General features: G+C 44.6%; 1 protein-coding gene across 1 annotated transcript in view; it reads right to left on the minus strand.

Annotated features, from left to right (window-relative positions):
• Positions 1–203: 203 nt before the first annotated feature.
• The window catches only part of PEPD (peptidase D), a 766,251-nt gene continuing 742,484 nt past the window's right edge, over positions 204–23,970 (minus strand). The window contains exon 15 of the mRNA XM_029608350.1: positions 204–1,458. Coding sequence (XP_029464210.1) covers positions 1,309–1,458 — 150 coding nt within the window. The 3' untranslated portion in view covers positions 204–1,308. The remainder of the gene's footprint in view (positions 1,459–23,970) is intronic.

Here is a 23,970-nt window from a genome sequence, read left to right on the forward strand (position 1 = left end):
CTCCTTGAGAATAAAATGGACATCTCCAGATATATTGTAAATTACTCAGACAATAATGGCCATAAAGAAAACTGTAGCCCTGTCAAGAAACAGGATTTATGGTAATTTTTCAACTCTCTACACATCACCATGTGCAGTATATATATATATATATATATATATAACCTCCTATAATTTTTTTTTAAGAAAGGAAGGTGATAACATTTTGTTTATAGTAAATGCATATCTTTATTTGGAAAAATCAATAATGCATAAAAATATAACTGATATTGTAACATTTAAAAATCAATATAGAGGGATAATTTGTGTTCCAGGAATTTTCATTGTAATATTTCAACAATAACCACATGGGTTGATTTCTACCTTTTAGATTGGTGTGTATTGTCCTGCAGAGAAATAACCAATATTCTTGAGCATGCAAATCAGCTGCATATTTGATTGGTTGATTTTGCCTTTCCTGGTAAATTTCCTCCAAGCCAGAGATGTGTGCTGAGCTAACTGCATGAATTAGTGCCCATGGTGTATACCTTTGGATGACTGTTACATAACATTTTTTGGCACAATGCCCTACATTAGTTCGCGTGCGCCTGTTGTTGACACTAAGTTCAACTGTTTATCGGTCCCTTCATATACATCTAACAACCTGACAACGAAGGACCCGATTTGGATGACATTTGGCATGGTGAATGGACAGTAAAAGTTGCCAGTCCATTCTGGTTTTGATATAGATTGGTACATTTTTCTGCCCCTTTTTGACTGTGCTTGAAACATGCTCTGATGTTATGCTAGGAGTACATTATCCCATGTTCCGTATTCTGATTGATATGGTTTGAAAGGAATAGGGGATAACAATTGAGCAGTCAGGTTTATTTGCTAGGTAGCAGTTTTTCCATCACAGAACAATGGTACTTCTACGGCTGCTAGACTATGCTTCTACTGTGGCCAGCAATGGAAGATTCTCAATCAAACACTCTATAGTCTGCCTGTGCAGAAAAACTTACATTTTTTTTTAATTATTTTTAAAATTTTCCAAAAACTATTAAATGAGAAAAATAGTGAGAAGCAACCTGATGAATACTTGTTTTTTTGTTGTTTTTGTTTTTAGTAAACTAGAGATGGATGCAGAGAATTGAAAATCTCCCAAAAGAAAACTACTCTTACAATTTTAATAAAGCAAAACTTGGATAGTGATAGCAATGGAATTAGAAAATCATGAATATCAAAGTCAGCCTTGATCATGGCCTAATGGATTGTAGATCGAGGTTCTCATGTTACTTTGCCCCTTTGCCTTTGGCATTCTAGGACCTTTTACGCCTTTTGGCCATTGACATGATCGGTTAACTTGGTGCCGTCTTTAGCTCCTGCCATGAATGCTTCAATTTCTTCCACAGTGCGAGGCACACACGTCAGTAACTCCATGCCTTTGGCAGTCACTACGATGTTATCCTCAATGCGTACCTGTTCATAAACAAAAGTAATACATATTGTCATTCATTCATTTATTTTATAACAGATAAATCTGGCAAAATGCATGTTTTTCAGGCTAAGCTAGATGTTTTCAAAAACGCTCAATATACAGCAATAACTTAAAGAAGATTTAACATCTCTTTACCAACATAAACAATAGGGGAAACAGCAAATAATGTTGCCCAACAAAGTGTTAATGAAAGTGGCCCATGCTGTAAAGCAATAGTTTCAAACTGCAGAGCCACTACATACTTGACAATCATTATATAATCCATTAAGTCAATTATTCTAACAGCGTGGATCTCGAGAAGTAGATTCAGTTTTGCTTGATTAGCCTGCAGTCCACAAATCTAACTGCTGTGTTAATGGGGTCAGGAACAAATAGTCCTGGGGGAATTCTGTGCTACTGCTGAGCGCAGAGTTTGCGCAGAATTCACCCCCCCCCCCCCGCGCAGAATTGCCAAATTCTGCGAGGGGGAAATTTGCCAAATTCAGCACAGAAAATGTCATAGGAAACCCCGGTATGCCGCAAACAGAGCGTGCCATTCGCCGCGAAGATGAAGGCCCCCAGCGCGCTATTCGCGGCAAAGATGAAGGCCCCTGGCGCGCTGTTTGCAGCAAAGATAAAGGCCCCCCACTTGCCTTGGGACCCGCTCCACTTGCGACGAAGATGAAGGCCCTGGTGAGAGTGAATATGTGTAGGGAGGTGCATGTGTGCATGTATGTGTGTGAGGAGGGGGAGGGGAGAGGGATGTGAGAGAGAGGAGGGGGAGGGGTGTGTGAGAGCAAGGGCACGGGGGAGGAAGAGAGAGAGCAGGGGATGTGAGAGAGTGGGGGTGTGTGTGTGAGAGAGAGTGTGGGGGGGGGGGATGCTTGAGTGTGGTTGCCAGAGAGAGGGAGCCTGTATGAGGAGATTGTGAAGGAGTGTGTATGTGTGTGAGAGATTGGAAGCTTGTGTGTATGAAAAAGGGATCATGTGTATGTGAAGGTGCTAGCCTGTGTGAAGGGATTGTGTATGTGTGAGAGGGAGCCGGTGTGAAGAGGTGCGTGAGAGAAAGTCATAGGTAGCCTGTGTGGGTGTGTATGCAAGAGAGAGGGACCCTGTGTGAGAGGATGTGTGTGTGCGAGAGCGTGTGTGTATGCGTATTAGAGAGAGTGAGCGAGGGAGGGACAGAGGGAGCCTGTGTGAGGGGCAGTACTGAGAACGGGGTCAAACTCTGGGAATAGCGATAAAGTGGAAGGGGTTGAGCCTAGAGGTGGAGGTGGGAGATACTGGCAGGTGGAGGAATTGGGGCCTGAGAGGGCAAAGTGGCCAGGGGAGTAGGGAGAGTGAGTGGAAGGGACACTCTTATAGTGAATTTCTAGGGAACTTCTGCTCAAAATATTTAAAATTCCGCATTTCTAGGTAATAACTTTTTTCAGTATTAATTTAAAATGTAATTACTTAAAGGCTGTCATGTAAATTGTGTTATTTTGACCAATATAAAGTTTGCAGAATTTAAAATTTTTGTGTGCAGAATTTTAATTTTTTTTGTGCAGAATTCCCCCAGGAGTAAACAAAGACAGTAAACACCGTGCCTGAACTGAGCACACACACAGCAATCCCTGTGCCTGCAAATTCTGCTAGGAAATCTTGAAACTGAAGTCTGTAGAAAAGATATTACATATACGTTGTACTTGACCAATTTGCTGTTAAGGGAGATCATGATTATGTAATATCACAGAGCTAACCATCAGATGTGCCAAAACATTTCAATCAGTTGTCACAATATAAAAGTAGAAAACCTGCTTAGAACAACTCATTAAAAATATGAGTTACTTTAAATATGGTTACTTTAAAGCAGAATGTTTTGAATTGTAACAGCAGAAGGTTCAGTGGCTGTCTAGAGCTAAATTCTATGTAGTGCCAACATGCAGAACCAACAATTCAAAGATATTTTAAAGTATGTTATTTTCCACCTGTCTTTTTGACATGTTGAGTATGGATTTTCTCATTATGTGCTTTGGCAAAAAAAAAAAAATCCTTTGCTAAATAGGAAAATACTGATGTTGTGTCCCATACTATTAGGTCCTTTGGTTTGTGCACAGTTCAGGCACCAACCCAATTAAGCTTCTATTCTTAGATCACCCTAACTTATAGGCTGATGTTATAAGGTGTGCTTCGTTGTGGGCACATTTTTGTGCATACAACTTTAGGCCTGATTTAATGAGTTTAGCACACAAGAAAACTGTGTGCACAACTTAGCACACTTCCATGTACATCCAATGTTAATTAAGGCATTAGCTATTACTCCCTAATGCACATAGGCACATAAGAAAAACATGAGTTAAGCCTAATAGTGGAAATTTGACTTTTGGTCAGAGCTGGAGTAAAATTTCTGGTGTTAACGTAAGTTTATGAGGCTACACCCGGTGTTCGTAATGCAGGGTCCCGTAACCTGGATTTATGTTCATAAAGCACAATTTGTGCACTAATCAGGTTTTCTGCATATAAATCAGGTTTTATGTGCAGAGAACATGCTTTGTGCACACACTGCATTTTGTGCTAAGCACAAAAAACACGGATTTGTAAGCATAACACTTTTTTGCGCAGAAAACGTGTTTTCTGCGCACTGAGCATGCCTTTTTGGGAGTTAGCTTGCTGTTTTTTTTTTTTTTAAACTTCTGGTACATTAGGATACCATTAGCTTATCGTGTTGGGAATGAATATCTTTTTTCTAACATGTGAGCAAACAAAATGTACACTGAAGTCGCCTGCCCATTATTCACTCTCATTTCATTACATCAAGTCAGCACATCCAGCCCTTGTTCACCTGGATTACATTTTAGGCTCTAATCTGTGTCACCGACTTTTACCAGTACATTTGCCTACACTGTCATTTCCTCTTATCTTATCAAATCACAGAGCTGCAATAAAAGCGGTTTCCTACCAAGTGGGTGCACACACACCAGTAAACTCCCATCTTACAGTTACTTTAATTGTTTCTGACCGCTTGACATTTGCAGCTAAAAATAAAATTGGTAACTCTTTGTACCCTTTCTACTTGCTAAATGAGTTTGTTCAAATAGAATGAGTCATTTAACATTATTACAATTGGTCACTTGTGTCTTTTGCCAAGGTATTACTTTAATCAGCATCAAGATAAAATACATTAGAGCAGAATTAATTTGCCCACCGTCACTTTTCTATACCCAAGTAAAGACTGGATTTAGAAAATTGCTAAATTTTGCAATACAGCCTATGGCTTTGCCATGCTTTCTACTTTTATGAATTATACACAGGAAGAGAATGAAATAAGAGCCTATAAATTAGGCACATAAAAGGGGTCAACTTATAGGGGCAGATTTTAAAGGATTTACGCGCATAGGGGGGTTATGCGCCCCGGGCCTATTTTCAAAAGGCCCAGCAGCGGCGTGCGTAAAGCCCCGGGACGCGTGTAAGTCCCGGGCTTGAAAAAATGGGTGGGGCAGGGGCGAGGCAGTCCGGGGGCATGGCCAGAGGCCTCTGCAGGGCCGATGGGCTGGGGGATCGTGCACCGGCAGTTGGCTGGCAGGCGTAACTTCTACAACAAAGGTACGGGGGGGGGGGGGTTCTTTAGGGCTGGGGGGCGGGAACAGGGAAAGCCAGCTGGTCTCCCCAGGGCTCGGCATGCGCAAGTTGCACTAGTGTGCACTCCCCTGCGCGCTCTGACCCCTGATTTTATAACATGCGTGCGGTGTGCATTTGTGCGAGCCGGGTAGCGCGCACAAATGTAGGCTGCGTGCGTAGGTTTTAAAGTCTGCCCCATAGATTTTAGCTTACTTTCTGAAAGGCAACGTGGCTTATAAGGTAGAGTGGTGTGTGCGTGTACATAAACATTTCAGACATGTCAGGGGGACAAAGTCTGACAGGGGTGGGCGTTTTCTGATCCACCTTGGACACATGCAGGCCCTGGAAAGTAGGCACCTTTACTTCTGGGTGGAACTTCTGGATTCTGGTTTTTAACTCACTTATGTTTTCTCCCTAAACCTATTTCCCTTCATTTAGATATGTCAACTTCAACCCCAGATGTTTCCACCTGTAGATTTCCCTACAAAATGTGAATTAGGCTAGGAAATCATTTGACTTATCCTGAATGAAAGGAAGCCATGAAGAAAATGTGTAACTGTGGCGGAAGCTGACAAAACCCAGTGATCCAAGCAGTCAATAGGCTGTCATTGGGCCACTGACTCTTCTGATTACCTCCGACTCTCTAAAAACGTTCTCTATTAGAAGTCCCTCTTCATTTCCATGATACAACACCTCCAAAGTGACACACACACACACACTTGTCATACATCACAAACATTATACACTTTCACTGACATTCTGTCTGCAGCAGGTGATCTGTCAGCCCATCCTCCACACTAATTATCCAGTGCCAATGTCCAAAGTAACACCATACTAATCATCGGAAGCCAGAGCCGATGTCAGGCTAGGCTGGTTAGTACAATGGGGCTGTGTACTGTGAGTCCAAATCCTGCCCTCTGGTGTGTCAGAGCAATAGGACAAGGCCAAACTAATCCAAGGGTTGGTTTTAATGCTCTCTCTCTATATACCAAAAGATGTGAAGCAGACAGCAGAGGAATAATGGCCCATTTCTGATTACTGAGGGCTAGGGCATGATGAAATGCAATTAGTAAGCTATGCAATCAATTACAAACAAGTACAATGGCCACCTTTCCCAAACACTAGCGGTCCAAGACAATACTTTGAAAAGGTGATTTAGTTATATTTAGGAACTGGGCAACAATTTGGGGAAGGGGGAGCCTATTCTGAAGGGATGGGCTCCACCTTAATAAGGAACCAGGCTGCTGGCGCTAACCTTCAAAAAGGAGACAGAGCAGTTTTTAAACTAGAATAAGATTGCAGACAGTCGCTCAGCAGTGCATGTTTCGGAGGGAAGTATGTTAAGGATATTAAAATAGCAGGGCATCCCAATAGAGAGGTTCCAATAAAAGCCTATAAGTAAAGAACAACCTGAATTAAATGGTTTCCAAAAACCCTGTCATGTTATAAACAGATTGTTAATAACAAAAATCATACTTTGACATGTCGGTAAATTAATGCCAGAAGTCTAAAAAGTAAAATGGGAGAGTTAGAATGTATAGAACTGAATGAAGAGGTATATATAACTGGCTTCTTAGAGACCTAGTGGAAGGAGGATAACTAATGAGACATTGTTATACTAGGATACAAATTATATTGCAATAATAGGGTGGATCAACCTGGTGGGGAGGGTGGGTGCTTAATTTAGGGTTGGCATAAGAGTCCAATAGGATAAAGATTCTACAGAAGACTAAATGCACACTGGAGTCTTTAAGGGTGGAAATTCCCTGAGTGATGGGGAAGAGAGTAGCGATGGGGGTAAGCAGAGTTGCTTACCTGTAACAGGTGTTCTCCCAGGACAGCAGGATGTTAGTTCTCACCTGTGGGTGACATCATCAGGATGGAGCCCTATCACGGAACACTTTTGTCAAAGTTTCTAGAACTTTGACTGGCACACTGAGCATGCCCAGCATGCCACCAGCCCTGCATCCAGCAGGGGTCCCCCTTCAGTCAAAAGTACGAGCTAAAAATAAAATAATAAAATGTAAGCAACCCAACTCCGTGAGGTGGCAGGTGGGTTTCGTGAGGACTAACATTCTGCTGACCTGGGAGAACACCTGTTCCAGGTAAACAACTCTGCTTTCTCCCAGGACAAGCAGGATGGTAGTCTTCACATGTGGGTGAATAGCGAGCTACAGGATGCCCGTATAGAATGAACCAAAAACACCCAACGACGTGCAACAGGCACAACAACTGGGGTTGTTTTGGGTATGAGGACAGCCTGAGTTTCTCAGTGGGTTGTAGGCAGGAAGTTGGATTATTTAAACTGGAAATAAATGGAATCTTGCCGGCCAGCCTTGTCGAGACAATAATGAGCTGCAAATGTATGGAGATAGCTCCATGTGGCATCTCTCCAGATGTCAGCCAGAGGTACAGAACGTAGGTGTGCTACTGACGTTGCCATGGTTCTTACTGAATGTGCTTTTACGCGTCCCTGTAGCGGAAGGCCTGCTTGTCGGTAGAAGGAAATGCAGTCCGCCAGCCAGGTGGACAGGATCTGCTTGCCCACTGGAACTCCCAATTTGGTTTTATCAAACTAGACAAACAGTTGGGTGGACTTCCTATGGGCTGCAGTGCGGTCCAAATAAAAAGCAAGAGCATGTTTACAGTCCAAGGAATGCAGAGCCCACTCACTTGGTTGTGTGTGAGGTTTTGGAAAAAAGGTGGGAAGTATTATTGACTGATTTAAGTGGAAATCTGACACTACTTTCGGCAAGAATTTAAGATGCATGCAGAGTACCACACGATCTTGAAGGAATCCGGTATACGGTGGGTATGTTATCAGTGCCTGTAGTTCACTGACTCTGCGAGCCGATGTTATAGCAACTAGAAAGATCACTTTCCAAATGAGGTGTCGAAGCTCGCAGGAATGCAGAGGCTCGAATGGCGGTCACATGAGCTGTGCTAGAACAACATTAAGGTCCCACATTGGAACTGGAGGACGCAATGGAGGTCAGCTTCCGAAAGATACCAAAGGTAGTCCAGGAACTTTGGAATGGGACAGGAAAATGGATCTATTTCCTTAGTAGCGCACCATACGGAGAATCTTTTCCATTTGGAACGATACTATCTCCTAGTAGAAGGCTTTCATGAAGCTACGAGGACCTGAAACACACTGACAGAGAGGTTGAGAGATTGCAGGATTAACCTTTCAACATCCAAGCTGTCAGAGATAGGGCATGAAAGTTCGGATGACGCAATAACCCGTTGTTCTGCATTATCAGGGTTGGATGTGTGCCCAGGCGAATTGGTTGCTGACAGAGATCAGAGGATGGGGAACCAAACCTGACATGGCCAGTTAGGGGCTATGAGGATCATTGTGCCCCTGTCCTGCCGAAACTTCATGAGAGTCTTGCTGATGAGTGGAAATGGAGGGTAGGCATACAGAAGACAGTTGTCCATGAGTGGGCGAAGACATCTCGTGGTGTTTTGTTGTGGCTGCGGTGTAGAGAGCAGAAGTTGTCCACTTTGTGGTTGTGAATTGATGCAAAGAGGTCTATGTGTGGGCAGCCCCACTGGTGAAAAATTGTGTTTGTTACAGTGGGGTCCAGGGACCATTCCTGGGGATGAAAGGTCCTGAGATTGTCCCCTATCACATTTTCCACGCCTGCCAGGTATGTCGCTCTTAGTAGCATAGACTGGGAGAGAGCCCAAGCCCAAATCTGTGCCGCCTACTGGCATAGAAGGAAGGAGCCTGTGCCTCATTGCTTGTTGAGGTACCACATTGCTACCTGGTTGTTGGTCTGAATTAAGACTACCTTGTTGGAGCGGCAATCGAGAAAAGTTAGTAGGGCATATTGAATTGCTCGAAGCTCCAGGAAATTTATCTGGTGCTTCACTTCTTGTTTGGACCAGGTTTCTGGGTTTGGAAGTTGTTGACATGTGCTCCCCAAACCAGATTGGATGCATCGGTTGTTAGAGTAACTTGAGGTTCTGGCGACTGGAAGGGAAGTTCGTCTGAAGATTGGACTCCCTTGTCCACCAAGCTAGTGAGAGACGTAACTGGCTGGTGACTTGGACAATGTGGGACATGGGTTGACTTGACTGGGACCATTGGGACTTTAAAGTCCACTGTGTTATCCTCATGGCCAGTTGAGCCATTGGAGTGACATGAACTGTAGGTGCCATGTGACCCAAGAGGATTAGCAGATGACTAGCTGTGGTTGTTTGATGAGCATGCACTGCTTTGGCCAAGGTTGACAATAAGCGTGCTCTGTTTGGGAGGAACGCTTTGGCCTGGATAGTGTTTAGATCTGCTCCTATGAACGAAAGGGTGCGTGAAGGAGACAGATGTGATTTTTGGGTAATTGATTAGGAATCCTAAGGATTGTAGTAGGTTGATGGTGAAATGGAGGGAGTGGAGCACTTTCCTGCCGGAATCGGCCTCTGATGAGCCAATCGTCTAGATATGGATAAACATGAACATTGTTCTATCCGAGATGAGCTGTGACGACAGCAAGGCATTTCATAAATACCCGGGGTGCTGACGCTAGTCCAAATGGAAGCACCCGATACTGGTAATGATGTTGATCTACTACAAACCTTAGATATTTCCGATGAGGAGGGTATATGCCAATGTGGGCATAGGTCTCCTGGAGATCTAGAGAGCAGAGCCAATTTCCCTGTTGTAGGAGAGGAAGCATGGTGCCCAGGGTTACCCATTCTGAACTTTCCTCTGCAGAGGTGCTTGTTTAGGGCACGCAGGTCTAGAATAGGATGAATGCCGCCTGATTTTTTCAGTATTAGAAAATACCGAGATTAGAACCCCTGACCCCACTGCAGTTGAGGTACTGGTTCCACGGCGTTGGAGTGCAGAAGAGTCAAGAGCTCTGTCTCGAGAAGCGGAGAGTGACTGGTGGAAGCTACCGCCAGACAAGGAGAGATGTTGGGTGGTAGGGTGAAGAAGTTTAGATGGTAACCCTGGTTGACCACAGAAAGGACCCATTGGTCTATAGTAATTGTGTGCCATATGTTGTAGAAAAGGCACAAGCAGCCTCCTACAGGAATGGTGGAAATTGAAGGTTGGCTTCTGCTCTGTAGAAATCAGATGTTGGACCCGCCTGCGGGGCTGGTTGGACTTTTGGAGCCCTGGGTTGTCTAGGCTGGCCTCTCTGGGGAGGTCTGGTCTACCGAGCATGAGATGGAGGAGGAAAGTACCAACGTCGTTTATAAGAACATTTTCTAGGATCACATCTGAAAGACCTCTTGGCCGTAGCTGGAAATACCGAAGGAAGAGAGGAGAGTTGATGAAGGTGTCATGATGAACTTTTAATTGTGTAACCGTTTCCTGGATTTTATCGCCAAACAAATTATCTCCGGTACATGGAAGGTCTGATAGCCTCTCTTGGACCTCCTGGCATAGGTCCGATGATTTGAGCCATGCCCACCTGCCTGGCACTTATACCTGCTGCTGACACTCTTGAGGCAGTGTCAAAAACATTATAAGCTGCCCTTACTTCGTGTTTTCCAGCGTCTAGTCCTTTTTGAAGGATAGAGTTAAGCCCTTCTTGATACTCATTGGTAGGCTTTCAGAAAATTCCTGGACCTTTTTCCAAAGGTTCCTGGAGTATTGTGTCATAAAAAGCTGATAAGCTGTTATCTGTGCCATCAGCATGGAGCCATGGAAAACTCTGCATCCAAAGGCATCCAACGACTTTTGTTCTTTAGCTGGAGGGGCAGAAGTATGAGGTCAAGATCTTTGAACCTTTTCTGAGCAGACTCAACAACAACAGATTGGTGGGGAAGTTGGCTTTTTTGAAACCCTGGAGCTGCTTGGATTAAGTAGGTGCATCAGCTTTTCTATTTACTGGTGGAACCGTGCCTGGGTGTTCCCAGGTGCGTTGTAGCAGATTCAAAGAGCACCTCATGAATTGGAACTGCCTCTTTAGGTGCATCGACAAATTGTAGCACCTCTAGTATTTTGTGCCTGGCATCCTCCTCCATTTGTAACTTAAAAGAGATGGTTTCCGCCATTACCTTGATAAAGTTAGCAAATGTAAGATATTCAGGAGGGGAGCGGTGGAGTTCTTCTGGGGGTGAAGACTCTGACAGGATCTCATCCGAGACTTGAGAGTCAGAGGAATCATCACCCATTGGATCATAAGGTGCATCTCCAGCACCTTGAGGGCGTTTAGATGGAGGTATTAGTCCAAATCCAGCTGGATCTGGAGGTGGCACTCATGGAAAGGATGGAGGCACCGATGGAGGTGGTGAAGGTATCGATGGCATCGGTGCTTTTGAAGGACTTCGGGGGTGGCAAGAGCCCCGATGGTCCTGGAACCAGCTCCGGCATCGGTAAACTCTGTTCGTCATCGGAGGATAACTAATTGGTATCGGTGGTCTCGGAGGTGCCAATGGTATGGCAGGAAGCGGTGCAGATGGCAAAGCACCGATCAGGACATTGAGTTAGTCAAGCAGCGAAGCCAGCAAGGTAGGCATCGGGTCGGGTGCTGGCATGGGTGCTGGTGGAGACTGGAACCCCCAAAGAGCCTGGAGAACTGCCTTTTGGACTATCCTGTCCAATTCTGCCCTAGAAGCTGGCATTGGTGACACAGCTATCGGGGGTGGAGGCTCAGAAGGCATTGCCAGAGGGTCCACATGTATTAGTGGAGTCTCGGCTCCCAGCACCGGTGCTGGTGGGGAATGCCTCGATGTCCCGGGTCCAGAGGGGGATAGGGCCCCATCTCCCTGGGACTTCTTCATCAGTGGCTCCGTCGATGCCGATGGCTTGCTGGTGGAGGCATTGGCAGAGATGTCTCATCGATCACTATGATGGTGCTTCTCTCGATGCTCCATCCGGATCTTCTCGGGCACTGAGGAAGATGACGTCGATGCCTTCGAACGTATGGAGGATGGTGAAAGGTCATCGATGACTTGATGTCGCTGAAACTTCGATGAGGACTTATGACTCAGTGTTTTAGCTGGAGCAGATGGAGATACTCACTTAAAGAGAATCTCCATTTTTTCCAATGGGCCCTGTGGCCTTTTGGCGTCATTTGGCCACAGTTAGTGCACTGTTGGACGTCGTGAACAGGGCCAAGACATAAAACACACATGTCGTGAGGGTCTGTAATGGACATTGTCCTCGGGCACTCGGGACACTTATGGAACCCGGTCATCATGTTTTTAGAAAAATAAAGGCGGTGTGCGGTTGGTGGCCATCGGGCACTGATGGAAAAAACACCGCCAGTAATAGACTGTGAGGGACGAGGCAAACTTACCGGCATCAACAGTATCGGCGGTCGATGGGGGACCCTGGGATGGGGTAAAAGTATTAGATTTTTAAAGTTAGTTTCCGTGAGGAAAAATTGTGAGAAATTCTCACAGAGCTCCAAAGATCCGTGAGGCTACTGCTGCATGGAAAAAAAAGAGACTGAAGGGGGACCCCTGCTGGATGCAGGGTTAGGGGCATGCTAGGCATGCTCAGTGTGCCACTCAAAGTTTCTAGAAACTTTGACAAAAGTGTTCCGTGATTGGGCTCCATCCTGATGATGTCACCCACATGTGAGGACTACCATCCTGCTTATCCTGGGAGAACAATAAGATCTTCTAGTAGAAGGCTTTCGTGAAGCTACAAGTACCTGGGACACACTGTCAGAGAGATTAAGAGATTGTAGTATTAACCTTTCAACATCCAAGCTGTCAGAGACAGGGAGTGAAGGTTCGGATGATGCAACAGTCTGTTGTTCTGCGTTATCAGAGTTGGATCTGTGCCCAGGCAAATTGGTTGCTGGACTGAGAGGTCGCGTAGGATGGGAAACCAAGACTGACGCGGCCAGTGAGAGGCTATGAGGATCATTGTACAATGATCCTCATAGCCCCTCACTGGCCGCGTCATAGTCCTGCTGTAACTTCACGACAGTCTTGCTGATGAGTGGAAGTGGAGGGTAGGCATATAGAAGACCCCTTGCCCACGAGTGGGCGAAGGCATCTTGTGGCGGTGTGTCGTGGCTGCGGTGTAGAGAGCAGAAGTTGACCACTCTGCAGTTGTGAATTGATGCAAAGAGATCTATGTGTGGGTGGCCCCATTGGTGAAACATTTTGTTCGCTACAGTGGGATCGAGGGACCATTCATGGGGATGAAAAGTCCAGCTGAGGTTGTCCGCCATCACATTGTCCATGCCTGCCAGGTAGGTCGCTCTCAGTAGCATGGAGTGGGAAAGAGCCCAGGCCCAGATCTGTGCCACCTCCTGGCACAGCAGATAAGAGCCTGTGCCCCCTTGCTTGTTGAGGTACCACATTGCTACCTGGTTGTCTGTTTGAATTAGGATTACCTTGTTGGAGAGGCAATCCCAAAAAGCAAAGAGGGCATATTGGATTGCTCGGAGCTCCAGAAAATTTATCTGGTGCCTTGCTTTCGCTATGGTCCAGGATCCCTGGGTTTGGAGGTTGTTGACATGGGCCCCCCAACCCAGGTTGGATGCATCTGTTGTCAGAGTAATTTGAGGTTGTAGAGGTTGGAAGGGTAGTCCTATCTGAAGGTTGGACTCCTGTATCCACCAAGCTAGTGAGAGACGAAGCTGGTTGGTGATGTGGACAATGTGGGACATGTGTTGATTTGACTGGGACCACTGGGACTTTAAAGTCCATTCTGTTACTCTCATGGCTAGTCGAGCCATTGGGGTTACATGAACCGTGGACACCATGTGACCTAACAAGGTTAGTAGATGACGAGCTGTAGTGGTTTGGCGAGTCTGCACTGCTTTGGCCAGGGTTGAAAATGTGCATGCCTGGTCCTTTGGGAGAAACGCTTTGGCTTGGGCAATGATTAGATCTGCTCCGATAAATGAGAGGGTGCGTGATAAGAGTCAGATGTGACTTGGGATAGTTTATTAGAAACCCCGATGATTGCAGTAGGCTGATGGTGAAATGGAGGGAGTGGAACACTTCCTCTTGGGATGTACCTCTGAGGAGCCACTCGTCTAGATACGGATAGATGTGGATGTTATTTTGTCGCAAGTGAGCTGCAACTACTGCCAGAAATTTCGTGAGTACACGGGGTGCTGATGCTAGGTTGAATGGCAGCACTCGGAAATTAATATGGCCTACTACAAACCTGAGGTATTTTCGATGAGGAGGGTATATGGCAATGTGGGCATAAGCCTCCTGAAGATCTAGAGAGCAGAGCTAATCTCCCTGCTGCAGTAGAGAGAGCATGGTGCCCAAGGTTACCATTCTGAACTTTTCTCTGCGGAGATGTTTTAGGGCACGTAGATCCCAAATAGGACGAATGCCGCCTGATTTTTTTGTAATTAGAAAATACCGAGAGTAGAACCCTTGACCCCACTGCAGCCAAGGTACTGGTTCGATGGCATTGGACTGCAGGAGGGTCAAGAGCTCTGTCTCGAGAAGTGAAGTGTGTTTGGTTAGACCCCATGCTGGACTTGGTGAAAGGTTCGGTGGTAGCGTGAGGAAGTTCAGATGGTAATCGTGGGTGACCACAGAAAGGACCCATTGGTCCGTTGTAATTGTGTGCCATATGTTGGCAAAGTGGCACAAGCGGCCTCCTACTGGAATCAGTGTGGTAGGCGGGGGTTGATTTCTGCCCTCTAGTAAGGAGTCAAAACCCCAATACTGGACCAGTCTGTGGGGCTGGTTGGGCTTTTGGGACTCTGGGTTGTCGAGGCTGGCCTCTTTAGGAAGGTCTAGGTTGTCGAATACGGGATGGAGATGAGTAATACCTATGTGGCTTATAGGATAATCTCCTAGGATCCCGTCAAAAAGAACTCTTGGTGGTAGATGGGAAGTCTGAGGGGAGAGTGGACAGCTGATGCAAGGTGTCTTGATGATCTTTTAGTTGCGCCACTGTTTCCTGGATTTTGTCACCAAATAAGTTGTTCCCTGTACATGGAAAGTCTGCTAACCTTTCTTGGACTTCCTGGCGCAAGTCAGAAGACTTGAGCCATGCCCAGCATCTGTCACTTATTCCTGCTGCCGATACTCTTGAGGCAGTTTCAAAGATGTCATATGCTGCCTTCACTTCATGCTTTCCAGCATCGAGTCCTTTCTGAAGGATTGTGGTAAGTCCTTCTTGATATTCATCTGGTAATGTTTCAGAGAATTCTTGGACCTTTTTCCAAAGATTCCATGAATACTGTCATGTATAGCTGATAAGCTGCTATATGTGCCATCAGCATAAAACTGTGGAAGACTTTCCGTCCGAAGGCATCCAAGGATTTCTGTTCTTTAACTGGAGGGGCAGAAGAATGAGGCCGGGATCTCTTGGCTTTCTTCTGGGCAGAATCAACAACCCCAGATTGATGGGGCAGTTGGCTTTTTTGAAATCCCAGAGCTGACTGGACCAGATAGGTTTGAAATTACAACTGTCAAAATTCTGATGGATTCTTCTAACGCACTATTTCAAAATACCATCACAACACTCCGAAGATAGCTCTAGCCTAGTATATTATTTTGACAGTGAGACCTCATATATTATGGCGGGCTATTAATTCGTTTGCCCTTGAACGCCAATATCTATAATGTGCGGTGATATAATTGTGGCTTCACCGTAACAAAATGTTATAATCATCGGTCTCTCTGCCAATTGTTAATGGTAAGTCCTCGTGTCAAAAGTACACAAGATTATAAAGGGCAGTAGAAAGGGTGAACACTTATCGTGGCACAATGTGCAGATGTGCAGCAGGATTAAAGCTCTGGCGATGGCCCGACACGGCTCGTGTTTCTGGAAACCTTCTTCAGGGGCCGCCGTATGCCAGTACTGTAATATAATACAACTAGATTAAGACTAGAAAGAAGCGATTTTTAACACAACCTGCTAAGCTGCTCAGTACCTACTTTTTTCCAAAACTGCCAGTGTGTTCTGTTACGGGGCTGCAGCGATATTCGGGCAGCAGGATCTGCCATTTTAGACTGCCTGTTTTGTACCTACCTTTGAGGGAGGAAACAATTGATGCTGACGTCAAAACACTTAACTCAAATGGATAAACTAAATGAGTGACGACCATTCCACAGATTCATTAAGACCAAGAGGTGATTCAGATAATAACGTAAAGATCCACCATTGTTCTCGGAGATTCAGTAATTGATTGCTGTCACCACCGCGGGAACTCGGCGTTATTTGTTCCAGGATTGTCCATCGGAGTTGGTCAAAAGAGTGGCCTAATGTAATACAGTGGCTAACCATAGGTGCCTCCAAATTTGCGGTATTAAGGCGGCTACGGTGTTCGACCAGCCGCGTTTTAATTTTCCTGCTTGTGCGTCCAACATATGTTAATTGGCACGGACACTGAATCAAGTAAACCACCGATGTGGAATTGCAGGTTGTTTCTGATCTTTTATAATAAATCTTGCCTGTGCGGGGGTGTTGCCATGATGATCCCTCCATTGTGGTGGCACACATACCGCAACTCCCACATCCAATGTGATTACCTTGCTGGATGACTGTATTTTGATCAGTGATTGCCGCGTGCACTACAAAGTCCTTCAAATTTTTGCTTCGTTGGTATGCAAACAAAGGGTACTCAGAAAAAATGTGATGCAGTTGCAAAACATGCCAATGTCTTTTTATGCTTTGCATAATTAAATAAGATTTGTCAGAATGTGTGAGTACACAAATGTCAGTGGTGACAGGAGCCTGAATTTTATATTCCAACAACCCTGATCGTGGGGAGTGCCACGCTCTTTTGAAGGCTTTATATACTGCACTGTATGGGTATCCCCTAGAAAAAAATCTCTCTGCAAGATTTCCTGCTTGAGTTTTAAAGTCGAGATCAGATGAACATAGGCGTCTAAGCCTAAAAAATTGGCTAACAGGGAGGCCTTGTTTAAATGCTCTGGGGTGAAAACTGTGATATCTGAGAAGATTGTTTCTTTCTGTATCTTTGCGATGAATGGAAGTATGTAAATGTTGATCATGAATGAAAATGGAAATATCTAAAAATGATATCTGTGTATTGCTATGTTGTGTAGTAAATTTCAAATCACTGTCTACAGTGTTTATCCAAACAAAAAATTCTTGAACAGACAAGTTGTCTCGTTTCCAAAAAATGAGGAGATCGTCTATATAACGGATCCAAAGAGCCACAGCACTGAACCAATGGGAACTATATATGTGAAGTCTTTCGAGTCTATCCATGACCAAATTGGCAATTGAAGGGGCTGCTGAAGACCCCATTGCTATGCCGTGGATTTGTAAATAAAATTGGGTATTGAATGAAAAATAATTGTTTTGAATGACTAATTTGGCTACCTCATATATGAACCAGAACGGGATTCTGGAGCCTACCATATTATTTTTAAGAGTTTCCTCTATGGTAGAAAGAGCTGTGACATGAGACACATTCGTGTATAATGAGACCACATCCATCATGACTAAAGTTATGGGTTCCCTCAATACTGTAAAATTCGCCAACTCTTTTAAGGTTGCTGTAGTGTCTTGAATGTATGACTTCATCTTCTGGACATAAGGTTTCAAAAATTTGTCGAGAAAGATGGCTAATGGTTCCAGTAAAGACCCATTACTGGAAACTATGGGTCTCAAAGGAGGGTCGGTTGATGATTTATGGACTTTAGGTATTCCATATAATGTAGGAATGCGAGGATGTTGTTGGAGTAGAAAATTGCGTTCTTTACGAGTGAGGAATGGTGTCACTTTTTCCTCCAAAAGGATTTCAATGGTCCGGGTTAATTCTTCCGTCGGATCCTTTTCTAGTTTCTTGTAATATTTAGAATCAGATAAATGAATAGTTAATTTCGTGATATATTGGTCCCGATCCATCATAACAATACCGCCCCCTTTGTCCGCGGGTTTGATAATTGTGGTCGAATCTGAAGTTATGGATCGTAACGCTAGACGGTCATGATAAGAAAAATTAATATATGGGTGGATTTTGCTGTTTTCGAATATTTCCATATCTTTTAAAATGAGGTCCCGGAACGTGGAAATGTTGTGGTCCATGGGGCCTGGTGGTATCCATTTGGATTTATTATGTGAAGATGCTGGCGTATCGAAACTAAATACTGAAGTAGAATATATGGAGCTCAATAAACAATTGATAAGATCGCAACTCCATTCTGCTACTCTCGTACAATATCTTCACCAACAGATTATTCCCCGCGGCCTGCGGGTAAATAAATCTCCCTTGGTTTTTAGAGAAGACGATGATTTTGTAGCACGGTGGATTTCAATTTTGAATAAGTGCTCCATTGACCTAATGGTGCTAATTGTGGAACGCACCAAGACGTCTATTGACGAAACCACAGAAAAGTTAACATCACTTAAATCACAGATTACTCAAGAATATTCAGCCGAACGGTTGCAAGAAATTATAGATAAAAACAATGATAAATTGGATGAATTTAAAACCTCTGTCAGACAACTCAAACTTAAAACCCTGAAAAGGGATGAAGAAGATTACGCGACAAACAACGTATATCGCTGGCTCAACAAAGAAGATAATTCATCGGGTAGAAGAGTTAACTTCGAGGATTCTGAAGGCAGCGGATCAAATGAGTCGGACGAGGGTGAAGCTCCCAGATATATGAAAAAAGGCCCCCAGGCACAGCCTTTTTTAGGACGAGGCCGCCGAGGAAGATGGCAACGCTCGACTCAACGCAAGCCGTACCGGACAGATCCGGTTACCCAAGCGTTTACACACCGCAACGAAACATCAACTTACCCTCCGGAGGGTCCTCAAACCCGATCGAGGACCAGGTACGATCCGCAGTTATAAATTTATCTCAGCACAATCTTACGGAGACCCAAGAAAAGGTGCTTAATTTGGGACTATCGTTTGTCCCACATCAGAGACATGATCCGTTCACAAGTCGGATTATGTTAACAAAATTTATACGCAAACTTCAAATAAAATTATACTGTGCTAACAATGAGATTCCCAGCGATAACATTTCTATAGTCAGAGGGAAATCCAAATGGATACCACCAGGCCCCATGGACCACAACATTTCCACGTTCCGGGACCTCATTTTAAAAGATATGGAAATATTCGAAAACAGCAAAATCCACCCATATATTAATTTTTCTTATCATGACCGTCTAGCGTTACGATCCATAACTTCAGATTCGACCACAATTATCAAACCCGCGGACAAAGGGGGGCGGTATTGTTATGATGGATCGGGACCAATATATCACGAAATTAACTATTCATTTATCTGATTCTAAATATTACAAGAAACTAGAAAAGGATCCGACGGAAGAATTAACCCGGACCATTGAAATCCTTTTGGAGGAAAAAGTGACACCATTCCTCACTCGTAAAGAACGCAATTTTCTACTCCAACAACATCCTCGCATTCCTACATTATATGGAATACCTAAAGTCCATAAATCATCAACCGACCCTCCTTTGAGACCCATAGTTTCCAGTAATGGGTCTTTACTGGAACCATTAGCCATCTTTCTCGACAAATTTTTGAAACCTTATGTCCAGAAGATGAAGTCATACATTCAAGACACTACAGCAACCTTAAAAGAGTTGGCGAATTTTACAGTATTGAGGGAACCCATAACTTTAGTCACGATGGATGTGGTCTCATTATACACGAATGTGTCTCATGTCACAGCTCTTTCTACCATAGAGGAAACTCTTAAAAATAATATGGTAGGCTCCAGAATCCCGTTCTGGTTCATATATGAGGTAGCCAAATTAGTCATTCAAAACAATTATTTTTCATTCAATACCCAATTTTATTTACAAATCCACGGCATAGCAATGGGGTCTTCAGCAGCCCCTTCAATTGCCAATTTGGTCATGGATAGACTCGAAAGACTTCACATATATAGTTCCCATTGGTTCAGTGCTGTGGCTCTTTGGATCCGTTATATAGACGATCTCCTCATTTTTTGGAAACGAGACAACTTGTCTGTTCAAGAATTTTTTGTTTGGATAAACACTGTAGACAGTGATTTGAAATTTACTACACAACATAGCAATACACAGATATCATTTTTAGATATTTCCATTTTCATTCATGATCAACATTTACATACTTCCATTCATCGCAAAGATACAGAAAGAAACAATCTTCTCAGATATCACAGTTTTCACCCCAGAGCATTTAAACAAGGCCTCCCTGTTAGCCAATTTTTTAGGCTTAGACGCCTATGTTCATCTGATCTCGACTTTAAAACTCAAGCAGGAAATCTTGCAGAGAGATTTTTTTCTAGGGGATACCCATACAGTGCAGTATATAAAGCCTTCAAAAGAGCGTGGCACTCCCCACGATCAGGGTTGTTGGAATATAAAATTCAGGCTCCTGTCACCACTGACATTTGTGTACTCACACATTCTGACAAATCTTATTTAATTATGCAAAGCATAAAAAGACATTGGCATGTTTTGCAACTGCATCACATTTTTTCTGAGTACCCTTTGTTTGCATACCAACGAAGCAAAAATTTGAAGGACTTTGTAGTGCACGCGGCAATCACTGATCAAAATACAGTCATCCAGCAAGGTAATCACATTGGATGTGGGAGTTGCGGTATGTGTGCCACCACAATGGAGGGATCATCATGGCAACACCCCCGCACAGGCAAGATTTATTATAAAAGATCAGAAACAACCTGCAATTCCACATCGGTGGTTTACTTGATTCAGTGTCCGTGCCAATTAACATATGTTGGACGCACAAGCAGGAAAATTAAAACGCGGCTGGTCGAACACCGTAGCCGCCTTAATACCGCAAATTTGGAGGCACCTATGGTTAGCCACTGTATTACATTAGGCCACTCTTTTGACCAACTCCGATGGACAATCCTGGAACAAATAACGCCGAGTTCCCGCGGTGGTGACAGCAATCAATTACTGAATCTCCGAGAACAATGGTGGATCTTTACGTTATTATCTGAATCACCTCTTGGTCTTAATGAATCTGTGGAATGGTCGTCACTCATTTAGTTTATCCATTTGAGTTAAGTGTTTTGACGTCAGCATCAATTGTTTCCTCCCTCAAAGGTAGGTACAAAACAGGCAGTCTAAAATGGCAGATCCTGCTGCCCGAATATCGCTGCAGCCCCGTAACAGAACACACTGGCAGTTTTGGAAAAAAGTAGGTACTGAGCAGCTTAGCAGGTTGTGTTAAAAATCGCTTCTTTCTAGTCTTAATCTAGTTGTATTATATTACAGTACTGGCATACGGCGGCCCCTGAAGAAGGTTTCCAGAAACACGAGCCGTGTCGGGCCATCGCCAGAGCTTTAATCCTGCTGCACATCTGCACATTGTGCCACGATAAGTGTTCACCCTTTCTACTGCCCTTTATAATCTTGTGTACTTTTGACACGAGGACTTACCATTAACAATTGGCAGAGAGACCGATGATTATAACATTTTGTTACGGTGAAGCCACAATTATATCACCGCACATTATAGATATTGGCGTTCAAGGGCAAACGAATTAATAGCCCGCCATAATATATGAGGTCTCACTGTCAAAATAATATACTAGGCTAGAGCTATCTTCGGAGTGTTGTGATGGTATTTTGAAATAGTGTGGACCAGATAGGTGGCATCAGTTTTTCTGTTCACTGGTGGAACTGTGCCAAGGTGTAACTGTGCCAAGGTGTAACAAATCAAGGAGCACTTCATGTACTGAAACTGCCATCTCTTCCTTAAGGGCATCAACGAATTGTAATACCTCAAGCATCTTAAGCCTGGCATCCTCCTTTGTAGCTTAAAAGGGATGGTTTCAGACATCTCTTTAATGAAGTTGGCAAATGTGAGGTTTTCAGGAGGGGAGTGGCGGCAGCGTTCTTCTGGGGGTGAAGGCTCTGACAGGAGCTCATCCGAGTCCCAAGTGTCAGAAGAATCATCACCCCAGGGATCATATTGTGCATCTCCAGCACCATGCAGGCCTTCAGCTGGAGGTAAGGGTCCAAATTCAGCCGGATCTGGAGGTGGCACCAATGAAAAGGATGGAGGCACCGATGCAGGCACAGAGGACGGTGATAGCATCGATGGAATTGGTGCTTTTGATGGACGTCGGGGGTGGCAACAGACCTGGAACTGGCTGCGGCATCGGTAAATTTTGTTCCTCATCCGAGGACAATGGAATAGGTATCAGTGTCAGTGGTTTTGGAGGTGCCGATGGCATGGAAGGAACAGGTACCAATGGCAATGCACAGATTAAGGTATCCAGGCGCTCAAGAAGCGGAGCCAGCATGGTAGGCATCGGGTCAGGTGTCTGCATGGGAGCCGGTGCTGGTGGAGATTGGAATCCCTGAAGTGCTTGGAGTACTGCTTCTTGGACCATCCGGTCCAAGAGGCAGTACTTGCCGGAAGGTCCATATGTATTAGTGGAGTCTCGGCTCCCAGCACCGGTGCCGGTGGGGAAAGTCTCGGTGTCTTGGGTCCAGAGGGGGATGGGGCCCCTTCTCCCCGAGACTTCTTGGCTGGTGGTTCTGTCGATGCTGATGTCGATTGCTTGTCAGTGGCAGCATCGGAAGAAAGGTCACGTCGATGGTGGTGACGGTGTTTCTCCCGATGCTCGGTCCGGTCCTTCTCCGGCACCGAGGAGGAAGATGTTGATGCCTTCGAACATGAAGAGGCTGGTGAAGGATGGTCACCGGTGTGTCTCAATGGAACTGAGACATCGATGGAGGAGTCGTTGAAGAGGAAGGCTTTCAACTCTGTGTAGCCTTGGCTGGAGTAGACGGAGACACTCTCTTAAAAAGGTATTTCATCTTTTCTAAGTGGGCCCTGCGGCCTTTTGGCGTCTTCTGGGCACAGCTAGTGCACTGCTGGATGTTGTGAGGATCCGTAATGGAAATGGGCACTTTCGGAACCTGGTCACCATTTTTTGGAAAAAAGAAAGGTGGCACGCAGTCGGTGGCCGTTGGGCACCGAAGAAAGCACCACTGGGAACAGACCGCAAAGGATGCGGTAAACTTATTGGCGTCAATGGAGGTCGATGGTTGATGGGGGACCCTGGGATGGGGAAAAATTTTGAAATTTTTGAAATAAATTTCCATGAGGAAAAGGTTGTGAGGAATTCTCACAGAGCTCCAGAAATCCGCGAGGCTACTGCTGCGCAGAAAAAAAAGAGACTTAAGGGGGACCCCTGTTGGATGCAGGGTTGGTGGCATGTTGGACATGCTCAGTGTGCCAGTCAAAGTTCTAGAAACTTTGACAAAAGTGTTCCGTGATTGGGCTCCATTCTGAAGATGTCACCCACATGTGAGGACTACCATCCTGCTTGTCCTGGGAGAATACTACTTTCCATCTGGCCAAAATGAAGAGATAATGAAAAGCTAAAAAAAAAGATTACCTTCCTATTGCGATAAGTTTTTAGATGAAATAAATGACTGCTACATGGAACAGCTGATATGGGAACCGGTGAAAGGGCGATCCATTTTAGATCTAATTCTTAGTGGAGTGCATGATTTGGTGGCAAGAGGTAATGGTGGTAGGGTCACTCGGCCACAGCAATCATAGTGCGAAATTTGACTTAATGACTGGGAGAAGCCCGGTCCAGATGTATTCCACACATTAAAAAAAGTGGAAAGAAGGCAAAATGACTGCTGGCTACTGGCAAGGTGAATTGAACGAGGCTGTTTTAGTCAAAACAATTTCTTTCAAAAACTGAAAAAAGGATTCAATAGAAGAAAACAGGGGCACTTAGAGAAGAGAAGGCCATCGCGGAAAGGTTAAACAATTTCTTTGCTTCAGTGTTTACTGAAGAGGATGTTGGGGAGATACCCATTCTGGAGAAGGTTTTCATGCAAAAAGTTTCAGATGGACTGAACCAAATCATGGTAAACCTAGAAGATGTGGTAGGCCTGATTGACAAATTGAAGAGTAGTAAATCACCTGGACTGGATGGTATACATGACAGGATTCTGAAGGAACTAAAAAATGAAATTTCAGATCTATTAGTAAAAATATGTAACCTATCA

Source organism: Rhinatrema bivittatum, chromosome 7 (genome assembly GCF_901001135.1).
Source record: "Rhinatrema bivittatum chromosome 7, aRhiBiv1.1, whole genome shotgun sequence".
NCBI lineage: Eukaryota > Metazoa > Chordata > Amphibia > Gymnophiona > Rhinatrematidae > Rhinatrema > Rhinatrema bivittatum.